The 27,438-nt window shown below is 46.8% G+C and overlaps 1 protein-coding gene across 1 annotated transcript; it reads left to right on the plus strand.

The window, feature by feature from the left end:
- The first annotated feature begins 70 nt into the window (after nt 1–70).
- Nucleotides 71–27,438, plus strand: TEKT3 (tektin 3). The gene is made up of 7 exons (XM_059048491.2): nt 71–649; nt 3,287–3,370; nt 8,084–8,154; nt 11,969–12,112; nt 14,485–14,707; nt 17,997–18,151; nt 26,996–27,438. Exons 1-7 carry the CDS (start codon nt 71–73, stop codon nt 27,210–27,212), a joined length of 1,473 nt encoding a protein of 490 aa, XP_058904474.1. The 3' UTR covers nt 27,213–27,438.

The following is a 27,438-nucleotide window of genomic DNA, read 5'->3' on the forward strand; positions in this document are numbered from 1 at the left end:
GTCTATTTTTGCTGCCCCCCTTTCCCCCACCTTTTAAGCAGGAGAGATTTACAAATAGTGCTTGAGCATCATGGAGCTTCTAGGTTCTACTTTAGCGGCAACTTATGCCCACCCTAGACCAACACCAGCCAACTTCCTACCAGCCATCAGTGCCATGGCCTCAAGCTATAGGGACTGCTTCCCCCACTGCAATCTGACCCATAGTCTGAGCCTGCCTTGGAGACCAAGCACGTACTACAAAGCAGCCTCCAACTCGCCAGCCTTGGCCCCGTACTGCACCAGATCTCAGAGGGTGTCCGAGAGCACCATACCTCCCTTTGTTTCCAACGGAACCACGCTCTTCACCAGATACACTCCCGATGATTGGCACAGGTCCAACTTAACCAACTTTCAAGAATCCAACACTTCCCGACACAATTCAGAGAGACTGAGGGTAGATACATCTCGCTTGATTCAAGACAAATATCAGCAAACGAGAAAAACCCAGGCAGACTCCACCCACAATCTGGGAGAACGAGTCAACGACATAGGATTTTGGAAATCTGAAATCATTCATGAGTTGGATGCAATGATTGGAGAGACAAATGAACTAAGCGATGTTAAGAAAAAACTGGAGAGGGCTTTGATGGAGACAGAAGCCCCTCTTCAGGTAACTATAAGACCTTATGAAAAGGACAGTGCATTTTCATGATTATAACCCAGTCGTTGAATTTTTGAGGTTATTTATCTATTGAATCATATTTCGCTTCACCTGTAGAAGCCAAGCCCTTGTCAATAAATCTGTACCGGGTTTCAGTGATGATAAAACCATTGCCATTTTTCTCACATTATACCGAGCAACCATTTAAGTAGAAAGAATTCTGGAATTCCCTGGCGGTCCAGCGGTTAGGACCCAGTGCTTTCACTGCTGAGGGCGCAGGTTCAATCCCTGGTTGGGGAACTAAGATCCCTCAAGCCCAGTGGTGCAGCCAAGAAAGAAAAAAAAAAGTAGAGAGAATTCTGCATGCAAAGCAAAGGAGGCTAATTAAAGCGACACTCTCAAGACACACGGTATTTTATGGTGAAAATGCCATCTTCCCATCTCTTAAATAGGCTGTCCCTGGAGTACCATAAACGTTGTTTGAGAGGAAAAAAAAACTGTTCTTTTAGTCTGTGTCATGAAATGCCTTCTGCATGTATGTTATGATTCCACTTCAGGCACGGTGAAATGATCAAATTAGAGCTTCTTGGGAATGGAATGAGTTTGGTTAAATAGAGAAATGGGATAGAAGTGAAGCCAGCTTTGGTCCTAGAGGCAGCCTTTCAGGTGGTTGCTGGCCTCTGACCAGGCTTCTGAATGGAGATCAAATTACCTTTAATCCTCTGAGTGTGCGATGGGCCCCCGACCCCATTCTATCCACCACCGTTGGAAAAAGACACTCTGTATGTGAAGGTGTCCACGTGATGCAGATTATTTTAGAAGCTGTGTATATGTGAACGGGCAAAGCGAACGCTATTTTTCTCCATGTTTGTGTGACTCATTTTCCTGGTGATAAGCATTTTCAATAGGTCTTTTAAATTTTTTTTTATGGCATCCATAGTAGAAGAGATTAGAGAATCGAAGAGCTAGAGGTCTAGTTGTTTGGGGGGGTTTGCTGGAGACCCCTGCACACCGTAGCTTCTTACTGTCCCCCTCCTCCCCACTAAACACAAGTGCACACAAATGCACATGACCACAGAAATCCCGAGGAAGGTCGACAGGACGCTCATGATATTCTTTTAAAAGAACTCACCATGAATTGTTTTTGGGGATCAGAAGCCCTTCCATACTTTCTCTGAGCTCGGGATCATTTTGAGGATTCCTGGTCTATTCTACAATACATCCCATCCCACCCCACCCACCACTTACTTTAATGAACACTTAAAATGACAGCCCCTTACCTTTCACTTAATTTCCAGAGGAGATTCCATTTCTTCCCTTGACACTCCTTTCAGTGATGACTGCTTTCAATGAGATGGGCAAAATTTAAATACCTTTCTGCACTTTTTGTCCAGATACCTTGTGTGTTGAAACGTTTGCAATCAACACCGCATCAGAAGATCCCAATTAAAGTGAGAATTAGTCCCATGAACAGATACAGCCCAAAAGAGGACATACTGACGATCAACTGTATATAAGACAAAAATATTAAAACGCAATAATAAAAATGCAAACTAAGTCAATGAAGTAACCATCTTTGGCCTATCAAATTTGCAAAGATGAAAACTGATAATGTGTAGGGTTGGCAAAAGTGCAGAAGACGGACACTTCGGATATTGCTAGTAGACTATGGATGAGTAGAAACTTCCTGGAAAGCAATTTCGTGATACCCATTAAAACAATCAGAGTTCCCTTCAACCCATTAATTCATCTTCTAGTCAGTGTACATTATACTATTAAAAAATTAGAGATTCACTCCAAGATTTTGTCCAATGACATCATATCCAGATTACAGTGTACATACTATTATATTTTATGCTTTAAAAAATTTAACATTATAGTCATCCCATGTCATGAAATACTCTTTGGAAAAAGTATTTTAACATTTACATAATGTTATTTCATGCATAATTTAGTTGTTGGCTATCTAAGCTGTTTTCCATTGGAGTCATTACTGTACTTTGTCTCAAAGACTATTTCAAGTCTACTACTTAACATCAATCCTAAAAAGCATAAAATTACGAGGGCATTGTAACTTCTGTTAAAAACAAACAAAACTGATAGGAGTATGGGTAACTCATTTTTGACTTCTCCCTACTTTTTCTCTTTAATGGATAAAGCATATTATTTTTATAATTAGGAAAACAATAAATGGTACTTTAACAATAATCACCTGGAGTTTTGGCCACACAAATATTTTGAGGTCTTTAAATAATCATTGGTTTCTTCCTCACTCTTCTCAGTAGAAAATATTTGGAAATAAGATCTTGAAGACTGTGATTTGGGTTATTGAACTATTTCTCTAGAGGGAATTGATGCCAAATCGTTTTCTCAGATGCTGATTTGTGGGGATTAAGTAGATGCCACCTGCTTCAGTTTGTCAACTTTCCAAATTAGGAATTGTTTTCAAACTCTTTACCTTTTCACTAGCAGCAGGGATTCACTGAGTTGTCACAATGAGTTTCTTGTTTGATTTCCAGCAAAATGGCTTGAAAAGTTGGTATTGAGAGCGTCTATTGCCTTGTTTGAGAAACAAGTTATTAGAAGTGCTAGTCACTGACTTTAGTCAGTTTGTATTCGTGTTTTTCATGATTTGTGTATCTGTAGGTAGCTCGGGAATGTCTGTTTCATCGAGAGAAGAGAATGGGAATCGATCTAGTTCATGATGAAGTGGAAACAGAGTTGCTGATGGTAAATATGGGGCAAACCCTTCAATAACAAGAAACCTCATTGCAAACGTGCGTTTAATGTATAGAAACAAAAAATGATGTCATGTAAAGACACAGTAAGGAGTTATAGTATCAGATATTTATGGCATTCAGAAAAGATACATTTTATTTTATTTTTTATTGAAGTATAGTTGATTTACAATGTTGTGTTAGTTTCTGGTGTGCAGCAAAGTGATTCAGTGATACATATATAAATATGTATATTCTTTTTCATATTCTTTTCCATTATGGTTGATTACAAGATACTGAATATAGTTTCCTGTGCTATACAGGAGGACTTTGTTGTTTATTTTATTTTTTAGAAAAGATACATTTTGGGGGGTTTATGAAAGTAATAGATATTTATTGAGAGAATTTGAAAAGTGCAGTAAAGGATAAAGATAAAAAATCACCTAAGTTCAATTAGACAGAAATGACTATTAATGTTAGAGTATTTCAGTCTTTTTAATGATCATACTTAGGTAGATACCACCCAACTTAAAGACACACAGACATATCTTCCAGATTAGAATTATACTGTATCTATGCATTTGAATAGTGCTTTTTTTGTTGGATAAATGCCCAGTGATGTTTATTCTTAAATATAGATGTGGAAAGGCAGTGCTGTGTTTTTGTAGAAGACAATGTTTTAGAGCATTTTTAGGTTCACAGCCAAATTGAGGCGAAGGTCCAGAGGTTCCCATGTGGCCCCTGCCTCCACACATGCATTGTATTGATAACTGTATGTATTTCTGATTATGTCCTTAGGATACGTTTCCAAAACTGTAATCTGCGCATCAAAGGGTATACGCATTTGGACAGCTTTTGATAAGCCATCCGGGAGCTTATAGTTACATCTGGTCTAGGGTGCTGGGCCTCCCACTAGGCTCTCTCCCACCTTCCACCAATTAAAGATGGTTTTGTTCTGAGTTCTCTGACCTTTACCTCCTAGGCTCTCTCCCACAAGATCTCTGCCATTCCTTAAGGTTTCAGCCCTTAGGTACCTGGGAGCCTTCCCAGTGTCTCCTTTTTTTTTAGCCCGGATACTCTATTAAGCGTTCATTCTGCATCCCCAAGTGCCAAACGTATGTACGTTGGTGACTCATTTTTTGGTTCACATTCATGAAGCTTAGAAGTGAACTTTTCTTTGACCCTGATGCCTTCTGCCTTCCCCTTCCTATTGGTGGCACTGTTACTGGTTCTGTGACTCCATTCTAAGAGGGTTCTCTCTGAGACAGTATCGAATAGAACCCTGATACATGCAAAGAACGTCTGGGTGGATTCTCACCACCGGTAGCAAGAAACGCCTTCCCCGTCTGGGATTTACGCCTCTAAATGGCTTGTAGGACCCCAGGCCCCTCACAACCAGCCGGGTGATGGGTCAACTTCAAATGACTCAGGAGCAAATAGTGAGAATGCACATCTTTAAGGAAACACCGCTGCTTCCCAAACTCAGGGATGCATGAGAATTTGAGAATGTCGTCATCAAAACACACTGTCTATAGAAATGGAGTGCTTGCTCCTATAGGTGACATTTGCCATTATCCAGATTCCATTTGAACTCATAGTTTGATTTTTGAAGTGTGATTTCAGTAGCCTATTCTACCTGTAAAGAGTGTGATAGTTTACCCACTTACCCCAAACTTTAAAAGGCTCCGTTAAGCCTTTAAGTTTGCATGTATCTGTGGATACATAGAACCACAGGAAGCAGGGTCTGGGTTTAACAATGAGGTCCCAGAAATGATTGTATATCCACAGTTCAGGGTATAGCCGAGAGTTCGCACACATCCATGTGTGTGGTCAGAACTCAGGGTTCTTGTGACCTGGCCAGTATTCGTCAGCCAAGAAGAGGGTGGAGCCCACGTCGCACGTGAGGATTAAGTTCTAAATCATACTTTAGGACTCACGTCGCATTATAAGTCCCTTTAGTGAGAGCTTACCATCTGCGAGGCACATAATTACCTACCCCACAGCCTAGAAAGGCAGGTGTTATTACCGTTTGTTTATAACTTGTCTTTGCTCCCAGCATTTGCAAAGGTAGCATTGGAGCTGGGCTATCTGATGCCAGAGCACGTCTTTAACCGCTATTCCACCCAAGACCCAGGGGCGGTGAGGCAACAGGGGGCGGTTTGCTTGAGGTGAGGGCACGCCAAAGGCTGTGAAGTCTCTATTCTACCTCCGCGCTCCGCCACCCCATCCCAAGACCACAGCTCCCAAGAGGAGAACCGTTAAGAGATGCTTTGCAGAGGTTTCGCCTGCTCAGATAGTAGGATCAATTCAAGTTTCTTCAAATGCTTGGATGTGATTCCTTGTTCTCTTTCCATCTTAAGCCTCAATGTATTCATTTTGGCCACTGAGACTCTGAGAAACTCAGAGAAGTCACTATACCACCCTTTTATCCTTGGGGTCTATTTTTCCTCCCCAAGTTCAGGATCCAGAAGGGGTGGCACCACTTGCCAGGCTCCTAGTGTGTGGTTCTTGGGTTTTCTGCCGTGACCTTGACTTCCCTGGGTGTCAGGTGGCAGCTATTGGTCTGATTACACCTGGGCTCTTCTCACACTTCTGCCCTCTGTCTGTACCCACCACCTTCCGGCAAACTTTCTTCTCACGGGCGATTGAGGGAATAAGGCCCTTGCCCTGCAGTCACTTCCTGCAGGCGTTTCCAGACCAGCCCCGTGTGTGAGTGCGGATCAGTAGGTAGCTTAGCTTTGGGGACAGTTACAAAAGTCTTTGGTTTCAGGCATTCCCTATTCCCAGGAAACCTTCTGCTTCCAACTATGATGTTCACCATATGACATTATTTAAATTCAAATATAAAAATTAGTGTTGAAGGGTTTTTTTTTACAGCAAGAGTCTCATTAAACGTAATTTTTTCCACTGAAAGTTCCAGGAATTCCCTCTGTGTGAATTGTGTACACAGAGCATAAGAGCTCACTGGGATTTTGTGTTTCAAGTAGTATTTTCTAAGCAGTATTCCATGTATCCTTGGCCAACACCTCCATGGAATGGTCACACACACACCAAGCCATAGAGAAAGATGAAGACCGAACAACAACAAAAAATCAAAGACATGCACAACCTACAGTGAGAATGTGTGAGTAATCCTTGCTGCCTGTAAGGGCAGCGGGGGACTTGATAACATGTCATGGGAATTTAGTTTTTCATTTACTCCAAGCATTCAGAGTATCAAAGAATCAGGCAGGAGGGTTATCACTGAAATAAACTCTAGGCATAATATTTTTATGTTAACCAATTGAACAATAAAAGAGTAAGAAGACTATATAGTTGAGTAATAATTAACACTGGAATGAAGAGGACTCTAAAATCAAATGAACAAGGGCAGAGACCCAAAGGGAACATTTGATAGTTTGATGTCATAGAAACCATAAATGTCTGTATATCAAAAACACCACACACAAAATATAAAGGCAAGGGCCAAACTGGTAAAAAAATATAAATATATATATGTGTCATATGATGGGAAAGGGTTGAATTTTAAATACAAGAATATTTATAAATAAGAAAAACATAACAGAAAAGGTAGACAAGCACATGAACAGGTGGTTCACAAGAGAAGAAAGTCAAATCATGAACAAATGCCCAGTCACAATATTAACCTGCAAATCTGAACAAGTGTGCTTTTATTGGGGCGTGGTCTTTCACGTTGGCAAAGATTGAGAGGAATCATAGTGTCTACTGGGTGTGTCAGGTGAGGAAACTCACACTCATTTATTGTTGTAGATGGGTACAAGTTTTCTGGAGGGCAACTTGGTTGTACTTCTCAAAACCTTGAAAAAAGGCATCCCCTTAGGTGGTGTCTAAATATTTTTGAGTTTGTTCATCACAGTATAGTTTTATGTCATGGGAAAGTGTTGAAGTTTCATGTTCGGTGTTCAGTATGATGGTATGATCATTTTTCACTTGAAAAAGTGGCAGCGATAGTTATGTGCACTTTTTAAATGTCTTCTAGGTGCTATTTTGGGTTCCTAAATTTTGTAATGTGAATCTGAATTTCAGAGTATTTAAAAAATCTCTGCTACCACACAAAATCTACAAAATCTCTGTAACAATATATACATCCTAGCAGCACCAAAATGCCATGGGCGCGGTCAAGCAGAGTGGCATGGATAGTGCAGATTTTATCTGAGTCTAGCAGCTGGGCTGCAGGGCAGAGGCAGGACAGGGGCAGAGCTGGCCTCCTAGGGTGGAGGTTGGCCTCCGTTTGGAACAAAAAGCTGGGTCTTTTGGAGGTCACGTGCACTGCCTGAGAGAGCTGCCTTTTAGGCTGTCCTTTTCCCTTCCAGATTCACTCTTCTTGGAAGAATACTTAGTATAGAAGCCATGCATTAAATTCAACCTTGCGTATCACCAGAATTTGATCGATTGATTGACTGACTGATTCAATTAAAGACCAGAGATAAAAAATAAAGAAAACTCCTAAAATGTTACCCCTGTCCCAACTTGTTCCATAATGTATTTCCCTAAAGCCCTGTCAAGGGTGAATCTCGGTCTTCTATTAAGACAGCAATATCATGGGGGTGTATAGGTAAATCAGTGGGTATACAATTCTTGTTTTACTTCACGATTTTCCCAGAAACAAAGTTTTCCTTCATCAATGTTTTGTTACATTGTTGACTCTGAATGTTATGTTCGATATCAGAACATTAATGTGGCTTTTTTTTTTTCACTTGATTAGGAGGTTGATATTATTCTCTGTTGTCAAGAAAGGATGAAGCTGCATTTGGACAAGGCCATTGCCCAACTGGCGTAAGAGCTTTTACCTCTCTATACGGTTGAAACTCTATCATGAAACTGTACTTCCACTCTTCCCAATCAGATTTCTGTTAGCTTCTTATGTAAGGATTTCTCTTACATGGACACACATCTGCATACACATACACATTTTTATTTAGAAGGTAAGTGAGTATTTGGGGGTACTTACTTCAAATTTTTATTTAAAGAAATAATTTTTGCAATACTTCAGAAAGGAGTGGGTTTTTTTTGGCAGTACGCGGGCCTCTCACCGCTGTGGCCTCTCCCGTTGCGGAGCGCAGGCTCCGGACGCGCAGGCTCAGCGGCCACGGCTCACGGGCCCAGCCGCTCCGCGGCACGTGGGATCCCCCCAGACCGGGGCCCGAACCCGCGTCCCCTGCATCAACAGGCGGACTCTCAACCACTGCGCCACCAGGGAAGCCCCAGAAAGGATTTTTATCCTACCTTGAACTGTGGCTAAGGTTACTTTTAACTCAAAAGATTTTTATTCTTTGGTAAGGGATAGACTTGCACACATGCAGCCCGACAGCTGGAAAAGCGATGAACTGTGGCACTTTCATATTTACTTTCCACTTCTCCTTAAAAACTCAGCCTTCTCTGGTTTCTCGGCAACCCTGGTACATGGTCCTCGGTCTCCACTGCATTCACTGCATCCATCGCACTGTAATTATTCACCCATCCCACTCTCTAGCAGAATACAGATTCTTTTTCTCTTGGCAATAGTAGACAGTAGGTACTTAATATTTATAGTGAGGTTAGAGGCAAAGAATAGTACTCAAAGGAGGGTTTGAAGCAATGATAACAGCTGTCAGCATAGAAAGAATATTGGCCGAGCCTGTCGCCTTATAGGGCTAGAAAGGTCAAGGTTCATCTGGGGACGGCCATGGAAAGAAGTAGTGTGAGTGTGTCACACAGAGGAAACGATGGTTCTGCCTATACCGATGTTGTCAGGGGCAGCGTGTGATGTAGCAGCCAAAGGAATAGTCGTGTTAAAGGTGGTGGTTCCTCTCACTCAGTCAGCTGACCATCAGGATTGAGGCTGTGAAGGTCGGTGAGGTCCAGATGTCTGAGATCTCTCTCAAGCTGTGAGTGGAAGGGCTCCTTAATTCAGAAATCGGCGAGGATAGCTGAGGATTGGCTAAGGATGACCCACTGCCGCTTCCGATATTAATTTCTGGTTTCTGCTCCCTGGAAATTGCAGAAACAGTTCAGGGTGGTTCCAATGATTGTTCTGTTTTCTTCTGGTCCAGTTCCTTATGCTCATTTTTTTTTTTGGTAAAATCTAAAATCTGCTGTCTATCTTCCATGTCCTTTGCTTTTTAATCCACGGTGGGCCAAATGTCCACCGCCTTTCCTGGGCTGGTCTGTCCAGGGTCTGTGGGAGCCAGGATCTCTAACATGGTTACTGGGCTCAGTCCAGCAAAGGTGACGGGAAGACAGTTTTCAGCTGCGCTTGTCCTGAAGGAACAATTAAGGAAGGAACATGAGATGGGCTTGGATCTCAGCTGAGAGTGGAATCTCATTAGAAACCAACGTGGAGGCCTAGATCTCTCCCATCTTGGGCTCTGAGAGGGTGGATGGATAGAAGGCCTTTGTAAGGGAGGCTCTGAGGTCAGGTCAGAGGGGGTCAAGGGTGTCAGCCCACGAGAGGAAGCCTGGAGAGCATCTTGGTCCCAGACCACAGCCGAGAAAGACCTAAGAGTCCCAGAGTTTCAAGCCAGCAACCTGAACTCTGAAGCAGCAGGGATGCAGCTTCCTCTCCTTTCGTCCTCTGCACACACACGCTGATTTAGAATTCACAAAATGCAGATGACCTGTGTGCTGCTACCCTCACTTGCACTTTACAAACAACAAAACAAAAAGCTTTGGCAGGTCAAGTGACTTACCTGAAGGCACAGGCCAAGTTAAAGAGAATTTGCCCCTTCAGTTCCACACAGGCCTTCCTGGGTGGCTCCTCTATGCCAAGACCTCTTTTGGGCGCCGGAAATAGAGAACTAGCTAGGATCATCCGGTTCTCTGGCTTTTTCAGATGCTCTCTGCATGCGATTGCCCGATTTTTATTTCTAGCCCAGACCGTTCTCCCCAATTGCAACAACCCACTTGGTACCTCCGCTTGGATGTTTAATGGACACTCAAATGTAAAGCAAGGCCTGCTGCCTTCTCCCCCAGCCCTCTAACCCACCCACAGATTTGCCCACCTCTGCTGATGGAATCCTGCTATTCCAATGACTCAACTTTGGCTCTTATTTTTTTTGGCTCCAGAGCCTGTGCTCTTTATTTATTTATTTATTTTTTAACATCTTTATTGGAGTATAATTGCTTTACAATGGTGTGTTAGTTGCTGCTGTATAACAAAGTGAATCAGCTGTACGTATACATATATCCCCATCTCCCCTCCCTCTTGCATCTCCCTCCCTGTCCCACCCCTCTAGGTGGTCACAGAGCACCGAGCTGATCTCCCCGTGCTATGCGGCCGCCTCCCACTAGCTATCTGTTTTACACTGGGTCGTGTATATAAGTCCTGGTTCCACCTTTAAAGCATCTCCAGAATCTGAGCACGTCTCACCTCCTTCACTGCTGCCCCGTTGGTCCAAGCTGCCACCATCTCTCACACCTGGTTCGCCTCACCTGGTCTGCTCATGGGCTCTCTCTGTCCCCTGCAGTCCGTTCCTAACCCCACACCAGAGTGACCCTTTAAGACTGTAAGTCGGCGGTCTCTCATTCCACTCAGACGAAAGCCTGACGCATCCCAATGGGCAGCGAGGCCTGGTTCTCCCTCTTCAAGTCTTGGTATCACCTCCTTGAGGAGAGTCCTGCCCTGACCATCCGGTTTAGAATCATCGCTCACATTCCTGGCCCCCTTTTTCCTGCTTTGTTTTCTGCAGCGTTCTGCTGACAGACCACAGGATTTACTTATTCCTTATGGGGACTGGCTGTCGCCTCCCCTGTAGCACGTGAGCTCCTCTGGGGAAGAGACGGTTGCTTTGTCCGCGGTGCATCCTGGCACAGAGTAGACACTCTGTAATGATATGTGGGATGGACTATGCCACAAGTCAAGACGTGGCTCCCCTGTCACCCACGCCCGCCCCAGCGGCCTGTCTCTTTGGGACCGAGCTGCCTGCCGGGTCCTCTCTCTGCATGGCAGGGCAGGGGCGCCAGGCATCTCAGAGCTCACCAAGTCCTCCTCCTTCCCAGGAGGGTTCTGGAGGGAGCAGGAGCCTGGGGGCTGCCAATTCCTGGCCTCCTTCCACACGCCCACCCCTGCTGGGGGTCCATCTGGACCCTCGGTTTCGACCTCCGGGCCTGGCACACAACTGCAAAGTGAGGTCATTTACGGCTGGAGGGAGGCTGGCTGTGAATTCCTCCTAACTTCTCAGGGAATTGCACCCTAGGAATGGAGGAGAGAGGGGTTAGGATGTAGCTGAGGAAAAGGAAGAAGGAAAGGGAGGCACAGATGGGGACAGATTGCTCCAAACCAGTGTCCGGTCTGGAGCGGTTTGGGAGCTAGGAAGGTGGGCCCCAGCCTGGGGGAGCTCCAGATACCAATTTCTGTGTGTCTGCACGTCTCATGCCCATGGAAGGGACAGTGTGGGCAGGGCTCTCGTCGCCCACGTGTAGGGACAGCTCCAGGGGAAGCTGCTTTTAATGGACAAGTTGGACATCGTGGGAAGGAAGGAGGAGAGACCCAGAGAGCAGCCACGGGTGCGCGTGGGGGATGGAGGTGGGTCCCCACGCCGAAGGGCCGTCATGCTTCCTCCTGTGACATTGTTCCCTTAGCCTGAAGCTCCGTCTCCCCTCTGTGTTTTAGAGCCAACAGAGCTTCCCAGCACGAGCTGGAGAAGGACCTGAGCGACAAGCAGGCAGCTTACCGCATCGACGATAAATGCCACCACCTGCGGAACACGTCGGACGGCGTCAGCTGCTTCCGCGGAGTGGAGCGGGTGTCTGCCATGTGAGTAGCCGCGCGCCGCCTCTGTGATTTCCCTGTCACCTGATGCGTTCTCTCTCCCTTCAGAAGGATGCAGTGCACAGGTAAATCGGAGATCCTGGGAGGATGCGGAAAGGTAAGAGGCACCTGCTATGGGCAGGGCGTCAGTAAGCACGGTGTTCTGCGGACACTTGCATCCTGTAACCTTTTGTAGAAGAATATCCATTGTTTATACTTCTAACTGTGAAAATAGCACCTGCTCGAGGCAGAAAAACCTAGAAAACACAGTTCAGCACAAAGAAGATAAAATGTTACCAGTGTATCGGATGTCCCGGAAGTGCTTGGGCCGGGGGTGGGAAGTACAAGCTGAAAAACAGCTGAATGTTGAATAATTTACTTCCAGAGCTGCCGGGTCCATGGTTTCTTTGCCAGGCCCCTGGATACGATCTTGGGTTGATGCTCTTTTCTCTATGAGAGGGCCTGTCTTTCTGCGTCTTGATAACCGTGTTATCTTTCTTTTACCATCTTATAAAAATGGTCCTGTCGCTTTCACATCTCTTTGGAAAGTAGTGGCATAGAACGTTAACAAAAATCAACTTGATTGAGGTGAAATTCACCTATGCTAAAATGCATGTGGCGTTAGTGTACATTTTGATGAGTTTTAACAAATTTCTATGCCTATGTAACCGTGACCACACTCATGGCCCCCCCCACCCCGCTTTTAAAGGGACTCCCTTTAAAGCTCCCTTCGGGGCTGGTCACCCCAAAGCAGCCACCCTCTTAGCTCTCCTGCAATAGGAGCGGCCATGGGTACCAACTTTGTCGTTCAGACTCTTCAGGTGTGAATCAGATTCAGACCCTAGGTGCTAAGTGGTCCCCATGAAGTGCCTCTTACTTCATTTGAGGAGGGCAGGAAGCATCTTCCTTTTCTCCTTCTGGGGTTGACGTGGTGGGTGGGCTGGGCTGGGATCGAACCACACACACTCTGACCACTTGGTCCTCCGTAAAGGGCCTCACCTATTTCCAGCATGAACTCTTAGCCGTCTCTTACAGGCTGTCAGCGTATGGAGCAGACAGGATGTTATCTTTGGTCATCATGGCCTGAGCTAACACCTTAATCGACAGTAAGAGTCTCATCTGATGTCCTGTTACAGCATCGAGCAAAGAAACCACACCGAGAGGCCTAATGTTAACAATTTACTGTCAGGTCTTCCAGAATTCTTCCACTCATGTAGATCTCGGTTTATATTTTTAAAGACTGGTATTACACATATACTGTTTGTATAGCCTTGTCTGATTTGTCACTTCTGGATATGTCAAAAACATGGTTTGTGAAAATATTCTTCTACGGCATGAGTTTGCATGCTGTATGGATTACTTTGTTCAAAGGTACCATAACTTACTCAAATTTTTCTCTACTCTGGGACATTTTAGGGTGTTTCCAGTGTTTCAGGGATTGGCATGAACTTTGCTAAAAAAGAATCTCCTTACGTATACATCTTTGGGTTATTTCCGTAGGATCCGTTTCTGAAGTGGATTGAGGCAGAGATTAGCGTGGCCCCTGCACAGTGACGATGTGCCAATTCAGGAGGCACGGGCTGTATTTTTGGTCCTGGGGAATATAAAATACAGCACGGTGACTGGTTAACGATACTCTATTGCGTATTTGAAAGTTGCTAAGACAGTAGATCTTGAAAATTCTCATTCAAGAAAAAACGTTTGTAACTGTGTGTGATGGTGGATGTTGTTAGCTAGACTTACTGTGGTGACCATTTTGCAATGTATCCATAAATCAAATCATTCTGTTGCACGCCTGAAACTAATATAATGTTCTATGTCAATCCGATTTCAATAAAAACACTTCCTACAGTGGAATTTCTGAGTGATACACATTTGCTCTCCAGCATGGCCGTACCAATTGAACTCTCCTACCTGCAGGATGAGAGAACCTTTTTCTAAACATGTTCACCAGAAAATTATCATTCTCTTCATTCTTTGTTATTCTGACAAAGGGTTGTTAGTATGCTGTTGTTTTCATTAGCACCACCTCGATTAGTCCTGAGGTCGAATATCTTTTCGTAACGCTTATGGGGCCGGTGAGACACGTTTCTAATGAACGGACATAATCATACCCTTCACCAGTCCCTTCCCCCGCCCCTGCACATTGGCAGAGGACTTAACTTATGCTGCGGATTTACACAGGGCAAGCAGTCAAACAAGGAGAAATTAAGAGAAGTTTAAAAGAAGCTCTGCTCTGATGTCTACACCTCATGCGGTAAAACCAGGACCAAGTGATTTGGGGTTTTTTTCTTTCTCAGGATGAACGGTTGCCTACAGAAAATCTAGGCTGATTCCTCATTGTTGCCGTTGACTGGGTCCATTTCTTTTTCCTTCAGGGTCTCAGTGCCCGAGTCCTGGGCCAAATTTACCGACGACAATATTCTTCGCTCCCAGAGCGAGCGAGCTGCCTCTGCGAAACGAAGAGACGACATCCAGAACCTCCTGGCGGTGACAGCCAGCGAGTTGTGGAATCAGTTCAACAAAGTGAACCTGGCTTTCACCAGCCGCATTGCTGGGACTGCAGATGCTAAAAATAAGATTCAGATTCACCTCGCAAAGGTAAGCCAAGCACTGGGAGGCCCCCCGCAGCTGACCCGGATAGATAGAGCGGGGGGGCCCTGAGACCACAAATCTCCACCGTAAGGCACACGACTTCTTGGCCATACAGACTAAGAAAAATGCAAACCGGTACACGGCGCCACATCTAGTTTATAGCCAGGTAGCCAGGTGCCAACACGAAGTTGGAATCCAACATGAATTGGAAATGGGAACACAAAGAATGCACTGTGTCGTGAAAGGTCCCTAGTATTTAATAGAAACAAAAATATTATCATTAACGTTTAATGAATCACAGTATGTAACTAGGAAGTGAATTTATTATTAGAACATATGGTAGGGATGTTTTCTGTTAAATTATTTCAGGCCTTTTTTTCCTGGAATACAAGACCAAATACAGGAAACTATTAAGGGGTTCAAAATGTTTCTGATATTGAACTTTTTAAAGTGCTTTAAGTAGAAGTGTTTTATAAGGGCAATAAGATGAAAGATTTAGGCCCAATTCCTCAGTTTCAAGATAAACGAGGTGCTCTTGCTTTTTTTAGTGTCGGTCTTGGAGTTCTTATTATTTCTGTGGATTATGCTGGCTATAGTTTTTTGGTTTTGTTTCTTAATTTAATTTTTATTTTGTATTGGGGTATAGTTGATTTATCATGTTGTGTTAGTTTCAGCTGTAGTGGTTCAGTTATCCATATACACATATTCATTCTTCTTCAGATTCTTTCCCGATATGGGTTATTGCAGAACATTGAGTAGTTTCATTTCTCTTTTTAAGAACTTTACCATGTTGGCTCTGCTGCTCTCAGGAGATATTATCCTGTTGAGGGCGCTGTGTTTTCCCAGGCGGCGGTAATTTACCTTTCCTTCTCATGGTCTCTTCTTTGGGCGATACACATCGGTTGGGTCAGACAGCTTCTACATCCAGTGAAGGGGAGAGAGAAGCATAAAACGTAGTTTTTGTCCCAGGAAGCTTGTATCTGTGGAGAAGGTGCGCGTAATGTGAAAAGCTCATGCGCGATGAAAAACAGTCGAAAATGGCAAATCATGGTTGCCAGATAGCCAATACGGGAGTCGTTCTGGGAGTTTGGAGGCAGGAGCAAACATTCAGGGGGAGCGACGTCGTCGTGAGCAAAGAGCCTCGGGAGGTATAGCCAATCAGAGGCTGAGTCAGGTCTGTCGAGAGACCCGTCTGGCTGGCACAGACGGTGTGTGTCCCTAGAGAGAGAAGCTTGGAAAGGAAGGTGGAGCCAGACCGTGGAAGTCACTGAAGGGAAGGCGTCCCCTGGGCAGTGAGGGGCCATCTAAAGGCCTTTTATCGATAGAAGGCTGACACGATGGAGTCCCTTTGTTCAACAAAGTTTGGTTTACTACTGTATTAGTTTGCTCTGGCTGCCATAACAAAGCCCTACAGACTGGGGGGCTTAAACAACAGAAATTTATTTTCTCACAGTCCTGGAGGCTGAAGTCTGAGATCAAGCTATCAGTGGCGTTGCTTTCTCCCGAGGCCTCTCCCCTAGGCTTGTAGAAGGGCGCCTTCTCCCACATCATCACGTGGTCTTTCCTCCATGCCTGTCTGTCTCCTAGTCCCTCTTTATAAGGACACCAGTCAGATTGGATTAGGACCAACACTAATGACCTCATTAAAGAACTTCATTAGCTCTTTAAAGGCTCTACCTTCAAATACAATCACATTCCGAGGTCTGGGGGTTAGGACTTCAACATATGGATTTTGGGGGGTTGAGGAGGATAGAACTCACCTCCTAACAGCTAGATTCAAGGTGCTGTGCCAGGGGCTTTTGGGTGTACACACGTGACGACTCACTGACCCCGCCATCTGGTGTCTTGTGTGAGACAAGACACGTACGTAGAAAATGACAAGTTCTGTCAGAAAAGTGCAGAAAGAACCCTTTGGAGCTGCAGAGAAAAGGTTCCGTTTGTTTGACACAAGGAGCAGTTCCTTCCAGTGGTGAGAGATGGGGGTGGCTTCGTGGGGCGGGGAGCCCTTGAGGGTGGCCTTGGTGATAGAACAGTGTAATGATTTTCAGCAGGCGGTTGAAAGCTTGGAAGAGAGGGCAAAGCTTAACTGACAGAGTTAAGTGAAAGAGTTCCTGGCTTTCACAAGTGCTGAAGCTGTGTGGTTACGGGAGGTCTCTGCAGGGAGAGAGGAGGTAGCAGAGAAGGGGTCAAGGGCAGCACCTTGCACTGGAGTGAGGAGAAGGAGTTAGAGATAAAGTCAGGGATTAGGATAGCAGTTGGCCAGAGAAGTAAGCAAGGTGAGGGTTTCAAGGGGAGGGACACTCCGGAGAGGCCTCATCGTTGACTTTGAACGCGTGGCCTCACCAGAGCAACCAGGGCCAGAGACAGGATACGGGGGCCTCTGGGAGGTTAGGTGGGTGGCCTGTGGAGGGAGTAGGCAAGGCCATTGCTGAGTCCACGTGGCTGTGAACTTGAGGAGAGGCTGGGAAGGTACCAGCCAGCGAGGACCCAGTGGGATTGGATGAGAGCGTGGCGGGGAAGGCACGAGGGTTCAAAGGAATTTGGGTGCCGGTTGGGGCGCACCTCCAGGCCACAGGAAAGCGGCTGAAGAAGAGGGGACTAATGGGGGGGTGTGGAGACATGGGGGCGCAGAGGTCAAGGTCGTAGGCGAAGGAGAAGGCAGGGTTTTCAGAGCACAAGAAGGGGGCTTGCTTGTCAGAAGAGGAAGACGAACCAGGGAGGCATTCAGGTTTCGGTAACGGGGGGACCTTCTGTAAGGAGAGAAGAATGTAAAATTGGGATTACCAGATGATCAGTGCTCCTGCCTTGCAAGTGAGACACCCCAAAGCTTGTTCTTGGTTTGCTTCAAGGCAAATCCTCCCCTAGCAGGAAAACCTCTCTGAGATTAGTCAGGAGAGGCAGCAGGAAGACAGAGAAGCAAGGATGCACCGATGTGGGAGGGAAGCGGGGACCCGTGAAGCTCCTTGCTCGGAGTCACATGCAAATGTGTATCAGTAAATATCCAACAGCCGGTGAGCTGAGGGAGAAGGAGCAAGCGAGCTCGGACTTGGCGGCATTCACCCATTTCTGTGGCCCAAGTGCTCGCACGCGGAGTCGGGAGGAGATGCTCTCCAAAGGGTGAGAGCAGGTGCCGTACCTCCCACTGCGGGTCCCGGGCTGGGGCTGGTAGGAGGAGGCCCTCAGACAATCCTCCTCCCCATCAGAGGGGGAGGCCCGGCCACAGCTGCACGGGTCGGGGGGCAGGTCGTTGAGGGCACGGCACCAAAGCCTCGGGCGCTTGCTTCTCCCGGTACAGACCCTGCAGGAGATTTTCCAGATGGAGATGACCATCGAAGCCCTCAAGAAGGCCATCAGGGACAAGTCTGCCTTCCTGAAGGTGGCGCAGACCAGGCTGGATGAGCGTACGCGGAGGCCCAACACAGAGCTCTGCAGAGACGTGGCTCAGCTGCGGTGAGTGGGGGAGGACTGGGTGGGGGTCGCGGTGACGGGGAGGGGGGCGCCCTCAGGGCCAGCTCGGGCTCCTCTGGGGAAACCCCCGGGCCGCCGGCCGCTCGGGGCTCCTGAGGCTCGTGCGCCAGCACACGGGGATGCGGGGCGGCCTGGCGGTGGCCATGGTGCTAGAGCCTTCTTTAAAGCGTCAGTAATGGGGTTAGTGTTTCACAGCCCGGAGTTTCGGTTTGGGATGATACAAAGTTCTCGAGGCGGAAGGCGGTGATGGCTGCCGAGTTTGTGAAGGTGCTTAATGCCAGGAACTTGAGAGCTGAGATGGTAAATTCCGTGTTACGTCTATTTTACCACGACTAAAACAAAAAGGAAATGACATCAGCACTACACACAAGGAGAGTGTTAACATCTAGCCGCATTCAGGGGGTGGAGGTGGCGTCGGGCGCCTTTGCACTTCCCTGGAGTGTCCGGAGTGTCCAGATCCCCTGTCTTGGAAACAGTACAGAGGTTGTGGCCGCCGTGTGTGTCCGAGTGCCCCTGACTCACGGGAAAAGGGCCTGCGGGTACCAACTCCCGCCACCCCATCTGTGTGCTCTCACCGTTGCTCTCATGCGCTTCTTTGGGCGCTTTATTCCTGCTCGCATCGTTAAGAGCATCCTCGGGACCCCCTAAACCCCGATGGCTCATTTCAGCTCATCTCAGTTTGTTCTGTTCCTGGTAGAAATTGAAAGCAGCTGGTCATTATCAAGCATCTCCCACGTGTACACGGTGCGAGGGATCTGACACTACACTTCATCTTCTGGACACTAGGTGTATTTTATTCTTCTTATTTGAACTTGCAAGATTCCTTTCAGGATGGGCTTGAATGGAACTGGCCACCCTCCCACCCCCATTCTGGCTTCGTTTCTAATTTCTCAGTACCTGCCTATCTGCCTCTTTCTGGATTTCATCATTGCTGTGCTTAGGTCTTGAAACACTTCGTGCAGAAGCAAATCAAATCTATAGCAACCGGAGGAACGGAGCAGCAGCGCTTGAGCTGGAGCGGTGGGAGGGGCCCCCAGCCTTGAAGTCGGCCTGGTCCACGACTGAATTCCCTTATATCCTAGGGACAAAGCGACTCTGAGCTCTTACCCAAGGAACAAGCGGCGGGGTGAGGCTGTGGACTCCCTGCAGGGAAGGAAAGGGTGGTCTTTGTGAGGCCAGGAATGAGGAAGATGATGCTAAAGGTGCTGATGGCGACAGTCGCAGCAGCTGTTGCCTTGTATTGATCTTATTCCGTGTCGGGCACTGTCCTGCAAACTTTCCCTTATGCATCATCTGCAATTTCCAAATACGTAAATGGAGGCAGGAGCGGGCTGAGTGATGGAGACCCAGCTGGCAAGTGCTGGGAGGAAGGAGAGACATAGTTAGAATCCCTGCCCACCTCCCTGCTGAGCTCCGTTCAAGCAAAGCAGCAATTTGCTTCTGCTTCCCCATGTTTCATCGTATGGGGCCTTTGCCACCCGCCCCCCCGTCCTGTACCTAAGCTCATCTGGCCTTCTCAATGCCCACACGGGATGGGTCAGCAAAGCAGGTGCTGTAACCTCATCTCACTCTCACAGAGGATAAAACGGAGGGTCACCGAGGAGACGTTACCGCAAAACACCCTCCGTGGACAGCACGCGTATTGTCTGTGTTGGATGCTAAGGACAGAGTCAAATGGCCTTCATCTCCCACAGTAGCTGCGTTTCTCCTAGTGGAGCTTTCGCCTGGGCCATCACCATGGAGGAGGTCACCCAGGCCACGTGTTTCTCCAAGTGGGTTCCACAGAACCCCTACTCACACACAGCCCATCATTGAGGTGAAGCGGCCCGCCACTCTGGAGGCAACCAGTCTGAAGTATCTATTTATTACAGGAAACTGTAGTGGGATCACACCCATTTGGCCAGTTAGCTTCGATCATGAATTGTGGTTTTTTGCAAATATTATTGGGAGAAGCTGAGCTGAAGTTTCATGCTCTGACAATGTCTGCGGAGTCATCAAAAGTAGAGATGGGGGACTTCCCTGGTGGGCGCAGTGGTTAAGAATCCTCCTGCCACTGCAGGGGACACGGGTTCAAGCCCTGGTCCAGGAAGATGCCACATGCCGCGGAGCAGCTAAGCCCGCGAGCCACAACTACTGAGCCTGCGCTCTAGAGCCCACGTGCCACATCTACTGAAGCCCGCGTGCCACATCTACTGAAGCCCGCGTGCCACATCTACTGATGCCCGCGCGCCTAGAGCCCGTGCTCCGCAACAAGAGAAGCCGCCACAATGAGAAGCCCGCGCACCGCAACGAAGAGTAGCCCCCGCTCACCGCAACTAGAGAAAGCCCGCGCGCAGCAACGAAGACTCAACACAGACAAAAATAAGTAAATAAATAAATGTATTAAAGGAAAAAAAAAGTAGAGACAGAACGAGAGAAATTGTTCGGGCTGCCATCAGACCAACGCAGGGCTGCTTTTCAGAAGGGTTTTGAGTCGTGGTCGAATTTGACTTTGCAGTTATCAGACAATGAGGCATTCACAGCTGCTTCGGAGAAGCTGAATGACTTTTCCTCTTTTCTCCCCCTTCACGGCTAAACAGAATTTGCTTTTCCTTTACTTCCTGGCGACCCTGCAGTGTGTCTATTTCCTCTGCTCCTTTACTGACTTCAGGACAAAACCTACTTTTGTTTCCGTAAAGATTTCTTGTTAAAATATCCTTGCCAAAAATATGGTCCTAGCGGAACAGCAGTGGAATTTAGGATTGTTAATTGAGGGAGGAGGGGATTATTTTTCTTATTCAACGGATCATTCTGAAAGCAACCCCTTGGCTGTCTAGATGAAGGAAACATAAGGACCATAGACTCAGGGGAGTGAGGACAGAGAAAAAGTGCTGTTTGCATTTCAAGACTTTGATTTGCATTTGAACTTTTTCTAAATTGGGTGCTTTCAAGAGCAATTCTAGACGTTCTTGGCATCCTTGAGGGGAGGCCAGACCAGGCTCTGCTTTACTTAATCTTGATATATTTTTTTCAGACGACGGTAGTTTTATTTGTATTTGAATGCAAACTGTTTTTCAGTTCTGTAATTTCCCCCAAAATGAGTGGTTTCAGCAGAACGGCTGTCTGCCATCTGCCAAGAATAAGGAAACAGAGAGTGGAACGTGGCCTTGAAAGAGGAGGAGAAACGTATTTCTAACGGCGAAAGTTGAGGGAGGTGTAGTATCTCTGAGCTGCCTTCACGCAGCGATGGGGAAACCAGGATGTTAGCTGCCTGCATTCTAAGTATCTGGAATTCCTTTTTTTAAAAATTGGTATTTTAATGTGTCTTTTTTCAGAAGAGCCCTCACAGATAAATTTTCCACTAGACTAACGTTTGGCTGTCACACGTCACCCTGCTCCGTCCCTACCTTTGGGTTCAGGGTTCCTTTTGAAGCAGTGAAAACAGCTCAGGGAAGGCTGGGAGACGAGAAGCAGGCCGGTGTGATTATAAACAACTCACCCTCATAAATCCCATCAGCAGCCGTGTCCGACAGCCTCCGTGAAGGTCTGTTTCTTTGCTAGTGGTATTGTATACCCTGGGATCTTCAAAAGAGAAACTTACTTTTAAAATCCAGCCTGACCTAAACAACAACAAAATACGCTTTTAGCTCAGTTCTCAGATGCTGTGTTTACAGATCTCAGGCCAGAGGAAACTTCCACACTTCAGTTTAATTCCTTCCCTCCCCCATTGGAAGTAAGAAGACAGTTCAGGCTCTAAGATGAAAGGAGATGCACGGCGTGGGTGTGTTTTCACGGCTTGTCATTGCATCCATGAGCCTTTTGGGGGTGCTCTGCGGTGCTCCCCACCTCGGGCTGGCTGCAGGTGGCTCCCTCCGCCCTGCGTTTCCTCTTCATCACCTTCCTACCTCCCATGATGGGCTGCAGCTCCGAGCACACAGAAGTTGGCCCCCATCCCTCAAGCATTTTCTGTGCCCCTGTCAACTTCAGGAGGGGCTGTGGATGTCACTTGCCCAGACCCGATGGCCGGCAGGGAGACGTAGCGCACGGGCCACGACAAGCACCCCGAGGGCCACACAAGGGCTGCTGCTCTCGGAACACACGGCGTCGGGCCGCGAACTAGTCCCGGGGCTGAGGGAGGGACTTCCCTAAGAAGGGTCCGTCCAGCCGGGCTTTGAGGATGGCGTAAATTAGCGGCATGTAGAGTGGGCTAAGAGCATCGTGGGCTGGGTGGAGACCCTGAGGTCAGACACAGAGCAGGGACGTTCAAGGGCTTGCCTGCAGAGCGGAGAGGAAGGGCGCAGGGGCACGCGGAGACAGGCGCGACGGAGCTTTACACTGAGGGACAGACGGACGCAGGGGTGTGAGGAAGAGGGAGGGGTCAGGAACGACCAGAAGACCTTTGGTTTCAGCATCCGCAAGGATGACGTCCCCATGGCCTGAGATGGGACAGGCAGGTGGCCTGGGGTGCTGGCGATTCATCTGCTCTGCACCCCACCTCGGCGTGGGTGAGCCCCTGGCGGGCATACCCACCAGGGAGGGTGTGTCCAGAACGTGGGCCTGCAGGGCGGTCCTGGGGAGTCTCCAGACCCCCTTCATTTGTCCGCCGTGGCCTCGGATGGAGATGTGATGTTTGCCCGGCCGCGGTGTCGGTCCAGCCGAGGCACTTCAGGTGACCTCTCTGAGTTCAAGGCCAAAGAGAGTTCAAGTCCCTCAATATTGTGTTTCCTTTTTGGAAACTATTTATTGTTTGCTTTCTGGCTTTAAGAGCTGTATCTGTTCGTGATAGAAAATCAGAAAATGAAATAAAAAATAAAAATCATAGTCCATTCTCCTTGCCGTTGACGGATAACCACGGTTGCCACCAGGCACGTTAACAAAATTGTGATCACGCTGCATGTAAAGTTCTATATCCTGACTTTTTCAACGAACATTGTATTCTGAGTTTCCTTCCCCAAGGCAAAAACAAATTCTTTTTTAAAAAGTATTGCCTGTTTTTGGATTGGGTTTGTTTTTTGTTTTTGTTTTTTTTGTTACAGGAGCTGCTTGCAAATTTTGGAGATTAATCCTTTGTCAGTTGCTTCACTTGCAACTATTTTCTCCCACTCTGAGGGTTGTCTTTTGGTCTTGTTTATGGTTTCCTTTGCTGTGCAAAAGCTTTTAAGTTTCATTAGGTCCCATTTGTTTATTTTTGTTTTTATTTCCATTTCTCTAGGAGGTGGGTCAGAAAGGATCTTGCTGTGATTTATGTCATAGAGTGTTCTGCCCACGGACATATAGACACTACCAAACGTAAAATAGCTAGCTAGTGGGAAGCGGCCGCACAGCACGGGGAGATCAGCTCCGTCGTTTGTGACCACCTGGAGGGGTGGGACAGGGAGGGTGGGAGGGAGGGTGACGCAAGAGGGAGGAGATATGGGAACATATGTATGTGTATAACTGATCCACTTTGTTATAAAGCAGAAACTAACGCACCATCGTAAAGCAATTATAGTCCAATAAAGATGTTTAAAAAAAAGTATTGCCTGCATCATCTGGCTACGGTGTCGGTTATCATAAGTATGTTGTTTCCTCTTGGTCTCTCATAATAATACTCAGTACAAGATAACACAATGAAGACATTGTTCCTTTATCGTTTTATGTCAAACTTTTCACTTTGTTTAAATTCGCAAGTAAGAGAGAGACACGCTCTGATTTTAAAAGAAATTCAAACAGTACAGATCCATATGAAGTAAAAAACAAGAGCCTCTTTTCTGCCCCCTCCTCTCCTCCCCCCCGCCCACCCCCAACCTCAACCAGCAGCTGCTGGTTTGGTGCATCTCCTTAAATACATTTACAGTTTGTCCTTTACGACAAGCAGGGGGCCGAGGGTTTTGAGTAGAGAGGTTGTGGCTTTGGTGCCATCTTAAATGAATATTCTGTGAGAGCTAATTTTGGGCCTGGCACTATTTTGGTACTTGTGGTAGGTTTGCCAGATTTTGCAAATTAGCGGCCAGGTAAATACGAATCTCAGATAAACGACAAATAATTTTTTAGTATTAGTATATCCCCAATACCGCAAGGCATCTTTACACGGAAAACACTTATGGTAAGTAAAAATACTTGTAGTGAATATTATTCAGCCTTAAAAAGAAAGGAAATTCTGACACATGCTACCACGTGGATGAACCTTGAGGACATTATGCTGAGTGAAACAAACGAGTCACAGAAGGACAAATACTGGACGATTCCACTTGTATGAGGTACTAGTGTGGTCAGGTTCATAGAGACAGAAAGAAGAACGGTGGTTTCCGGGCGATGGGGGTCGGGGGGCGGAATAGGGGTTAGTGTCGAAAGGGGACAGAGCTGCCGTTTTGCAGGACGAAAAGAGTTCTGTGGGTGGTGGTGGCCGTGTGAAGGCACCCGATGTCACCAAAGTGCACACTTAAAAATGGCTCAGATGGTAAATTTTATGTTGTTTATATTTTACCGCAGTGAAAAAAATACTTGCACTAAAAACATACCTGTTTATCTGAAATTCAAATTTAACTGGGCCTCTTGTGTATTATCTGGGAGGCCTGCGCTGTGGGGGTGACAAATAGAAATGAGACGGTCTCACCCAAAGGGTCCAGTGCCGAGGCCAACTTCCCAGGTCTCCGCTTCTGGGAGCTGAGTGGGTGGGGCAGGAAATGGGACCCAGTTCCTTATTATGGCCGCTGAGACTCCCGATTTCCTTCTTAGCTTCCCGGATAACTGTGAGCGGTGTATAAACACATGCAGGCCGTCTGCCTGTGGGGAGGGCAGTTCATCAATCCCTGGGGCTCAGTTTCCTTGTCTGTAGAACAAGGAAGCTGGGCTTGATGACCTCTGCCATTTATCTTCCAGTGGTAAAGTCTGTGAAGCTATAAAATGGCCTTGGTATAATGATTTCCACATGGTCTGGATATTTTGCCATGATCGTGAAATCCTTTTCCGTCTCCAGCGACGTCCACACCCCTATTCGTTCACTGTCACTATTCTCTTTATGTTAGGGTACATTTTAGTTAATTTCATGCACACACCCACCCTTCCCCCGCAGTCCGCTGATAAATGAACATCCCCAACAAAGAAAACTTGAGCTCTGAATCACTGGGCAAAATTTGATGAATTTGGAGTTGGTGGTTTCAACGTGACTATATATATAAAATTATATATATGTGTATATATATATGTATGTATACATATGAAGTAAGGTAGTCAATAGATAAGTTATTATCGTTGTCTTTTATAACCTGTTTAGTATTCTTTCTCTTGATTGACCACGTGGTCCCATCCCTTGGATATTATTGGCCAAATCAGAGGGTAAAGGAGACCTTGCTTAATTGCTCTTTGGGAGGAGAAAGAGTTTCTAAATATAAACACAACAGAAGAAATCACAAAGAAAAAGAAAGATTTAGCTAACTAAAAATTGAAATCTTATGTATAATGAAATATAAGCTAAATTAAAAGGTAAAAAACAAATTAGGGAAAACATTTGCCACAAGCCTAACAGAACAACAACAACAAAAAATGTAATATGCCTGGGCTTCCCTGGTGGCGCAGTGGTTGAGAGCCCGCCTGCCGATGCAGGGGACACGGGTTCGTGCCCCGGTCCGGGAAGATCCCACGTGCCGCGGAGCAACTGAGCCCGTGAGCCGTGGCCGCTGGGCCTGCGCGTCCGGAGCCTGTGCTCCGCAACGGGAGAGGCCACAACAGTGAGAGGCCCGCGTACCGCAAAAAAAAAAAAAAAAAAAAAAAATGTAATATGCCTAAAACTTAAAGAGCTTTTTGCCAAAGTTTAAGATTATCTTATTAGTAATACCCCAGTCGAAAAATGAGCAAAAGACAGGAAGAGGCAATTCGCGGAAAAATTGCAAAATGCCCACAGACATTTAGGAAAGTTTCACTAATAATCAAAGAAATGAAAATGAAAACGATATCAGTTAAAATAATTTGAGAAGGAGATGCTAGATTTTTTTACATGAAATGATGCCTTTTTTTCCTTTCTGTCTTGAAAAATGTGTCATGTTTTTCATCAGCGGCACAATCAGAACTGCAACTTGTTTCATGGTTTACGTAGCTGATTTCATGAATTATCATTTTCATGTTCCATTAGGTTTTTGACATTTTGATATTTACTCTGGAACCTAGGGGCATTGCTGGGGGGAGGGGCATTATAATTGGAGGAGTGCCCCATTAACTAACCCCTCCCTCACCGTAGTTAACAGGTTGGGCTGAATTCTAGCCACTGAATAAAGTTGGGTGTTCCCCTCTTCCTCACTATATAAACAACTTTCAATGATACAGTAAATGCATGACAATTGAGCTGTTTCCATTTTTCCCATATTTACTATTAAAAAAAAAAAATCAGGGCTTCGCTGGTGGCGCAGTGGTTGAGGGTCCGCCTGCCGATGCAGGGGACGCGGGTTCGTGCCCCGGTCCGGGAAGATCCCACGTGCCGCGGAGCGGCTGGGCCCGTGAGCCGTGGCCGCTGCGCCTGCGCGTCCAGAGCCTGTGCTCCACGACGGGAGAGGCCACGACAGTGAGAGGCCCACGTACCGCAAAAAAAAAAAAAAAAAAAAAAATCAAATGTTTAAAAGTTTACCTTTTAAAAAAAATATTATAATGTTTAATATTCACGCGTATGCGCAATGCATGTATGAAAACTTGCTGGTGTCCCCCAAGTATCCTTGGTGTGCCTTTTGGGTCGTCCTGTTTGCTTTGCGGCTTTGCAACGTGAAGTAGTTCTGAGGTTGATGTGACCGGTGGGAATTCAGAAACCACACTCGGCGCGGGTGGAGCTGATAACCAGCGTGACTTCTGCTAACCTACCGGTGCCTCTTCCCCACGCAGCCTGGTTAACGAGGTGTACGAGGTGGACGACACCATCCAGACCCTGCAGCAGCGCCTGAGGGACGCGGAGGACACGCTGCAGTCGCTGGTCCACACCAAAGCCACCCTGGAGCACGACCTGGCGGTCAAAGCCAACTCCCTGTACATCGACCAGGAGAAGTGCTTGACCATGCGCAGGAGCTTCCCCAGCACCCGGCGGCTGGTGGGCGTCTGCTAGGGCCCCTGCCCTCGGCCAGGCGTGATGCACCCCAGGGAAGGCGGAACCAGGGCGCCGCGCACGCGCACATACACGAGGGCGGATCTATATTCGCTTACTTATTAAAGGATCGTATTTACTGACCTGTGCTGCCGTCCTGTCTTGGAAGACCGTTTGTTTGCCTGCAAACCTTAATTCCCGACGATTTCCTAGGCTTCTGGGCCAGAGAAAGACAATCGATGTAATA

This window comes from Kogia breviceps, chromosome 19, assembly GCF_026419965.1.
Source record: "Kogia breviceps isolate mKogBre1 chromosome 19, mKogBre1 haplotype 1, whole genome shotgun sequence".
Taxonomy (NCBI): Eukaryota; Metazoa; Chordata; class Mammalia; order Artiodactyla; family Physeteridae; genus Kogia; species Kogia breviceps.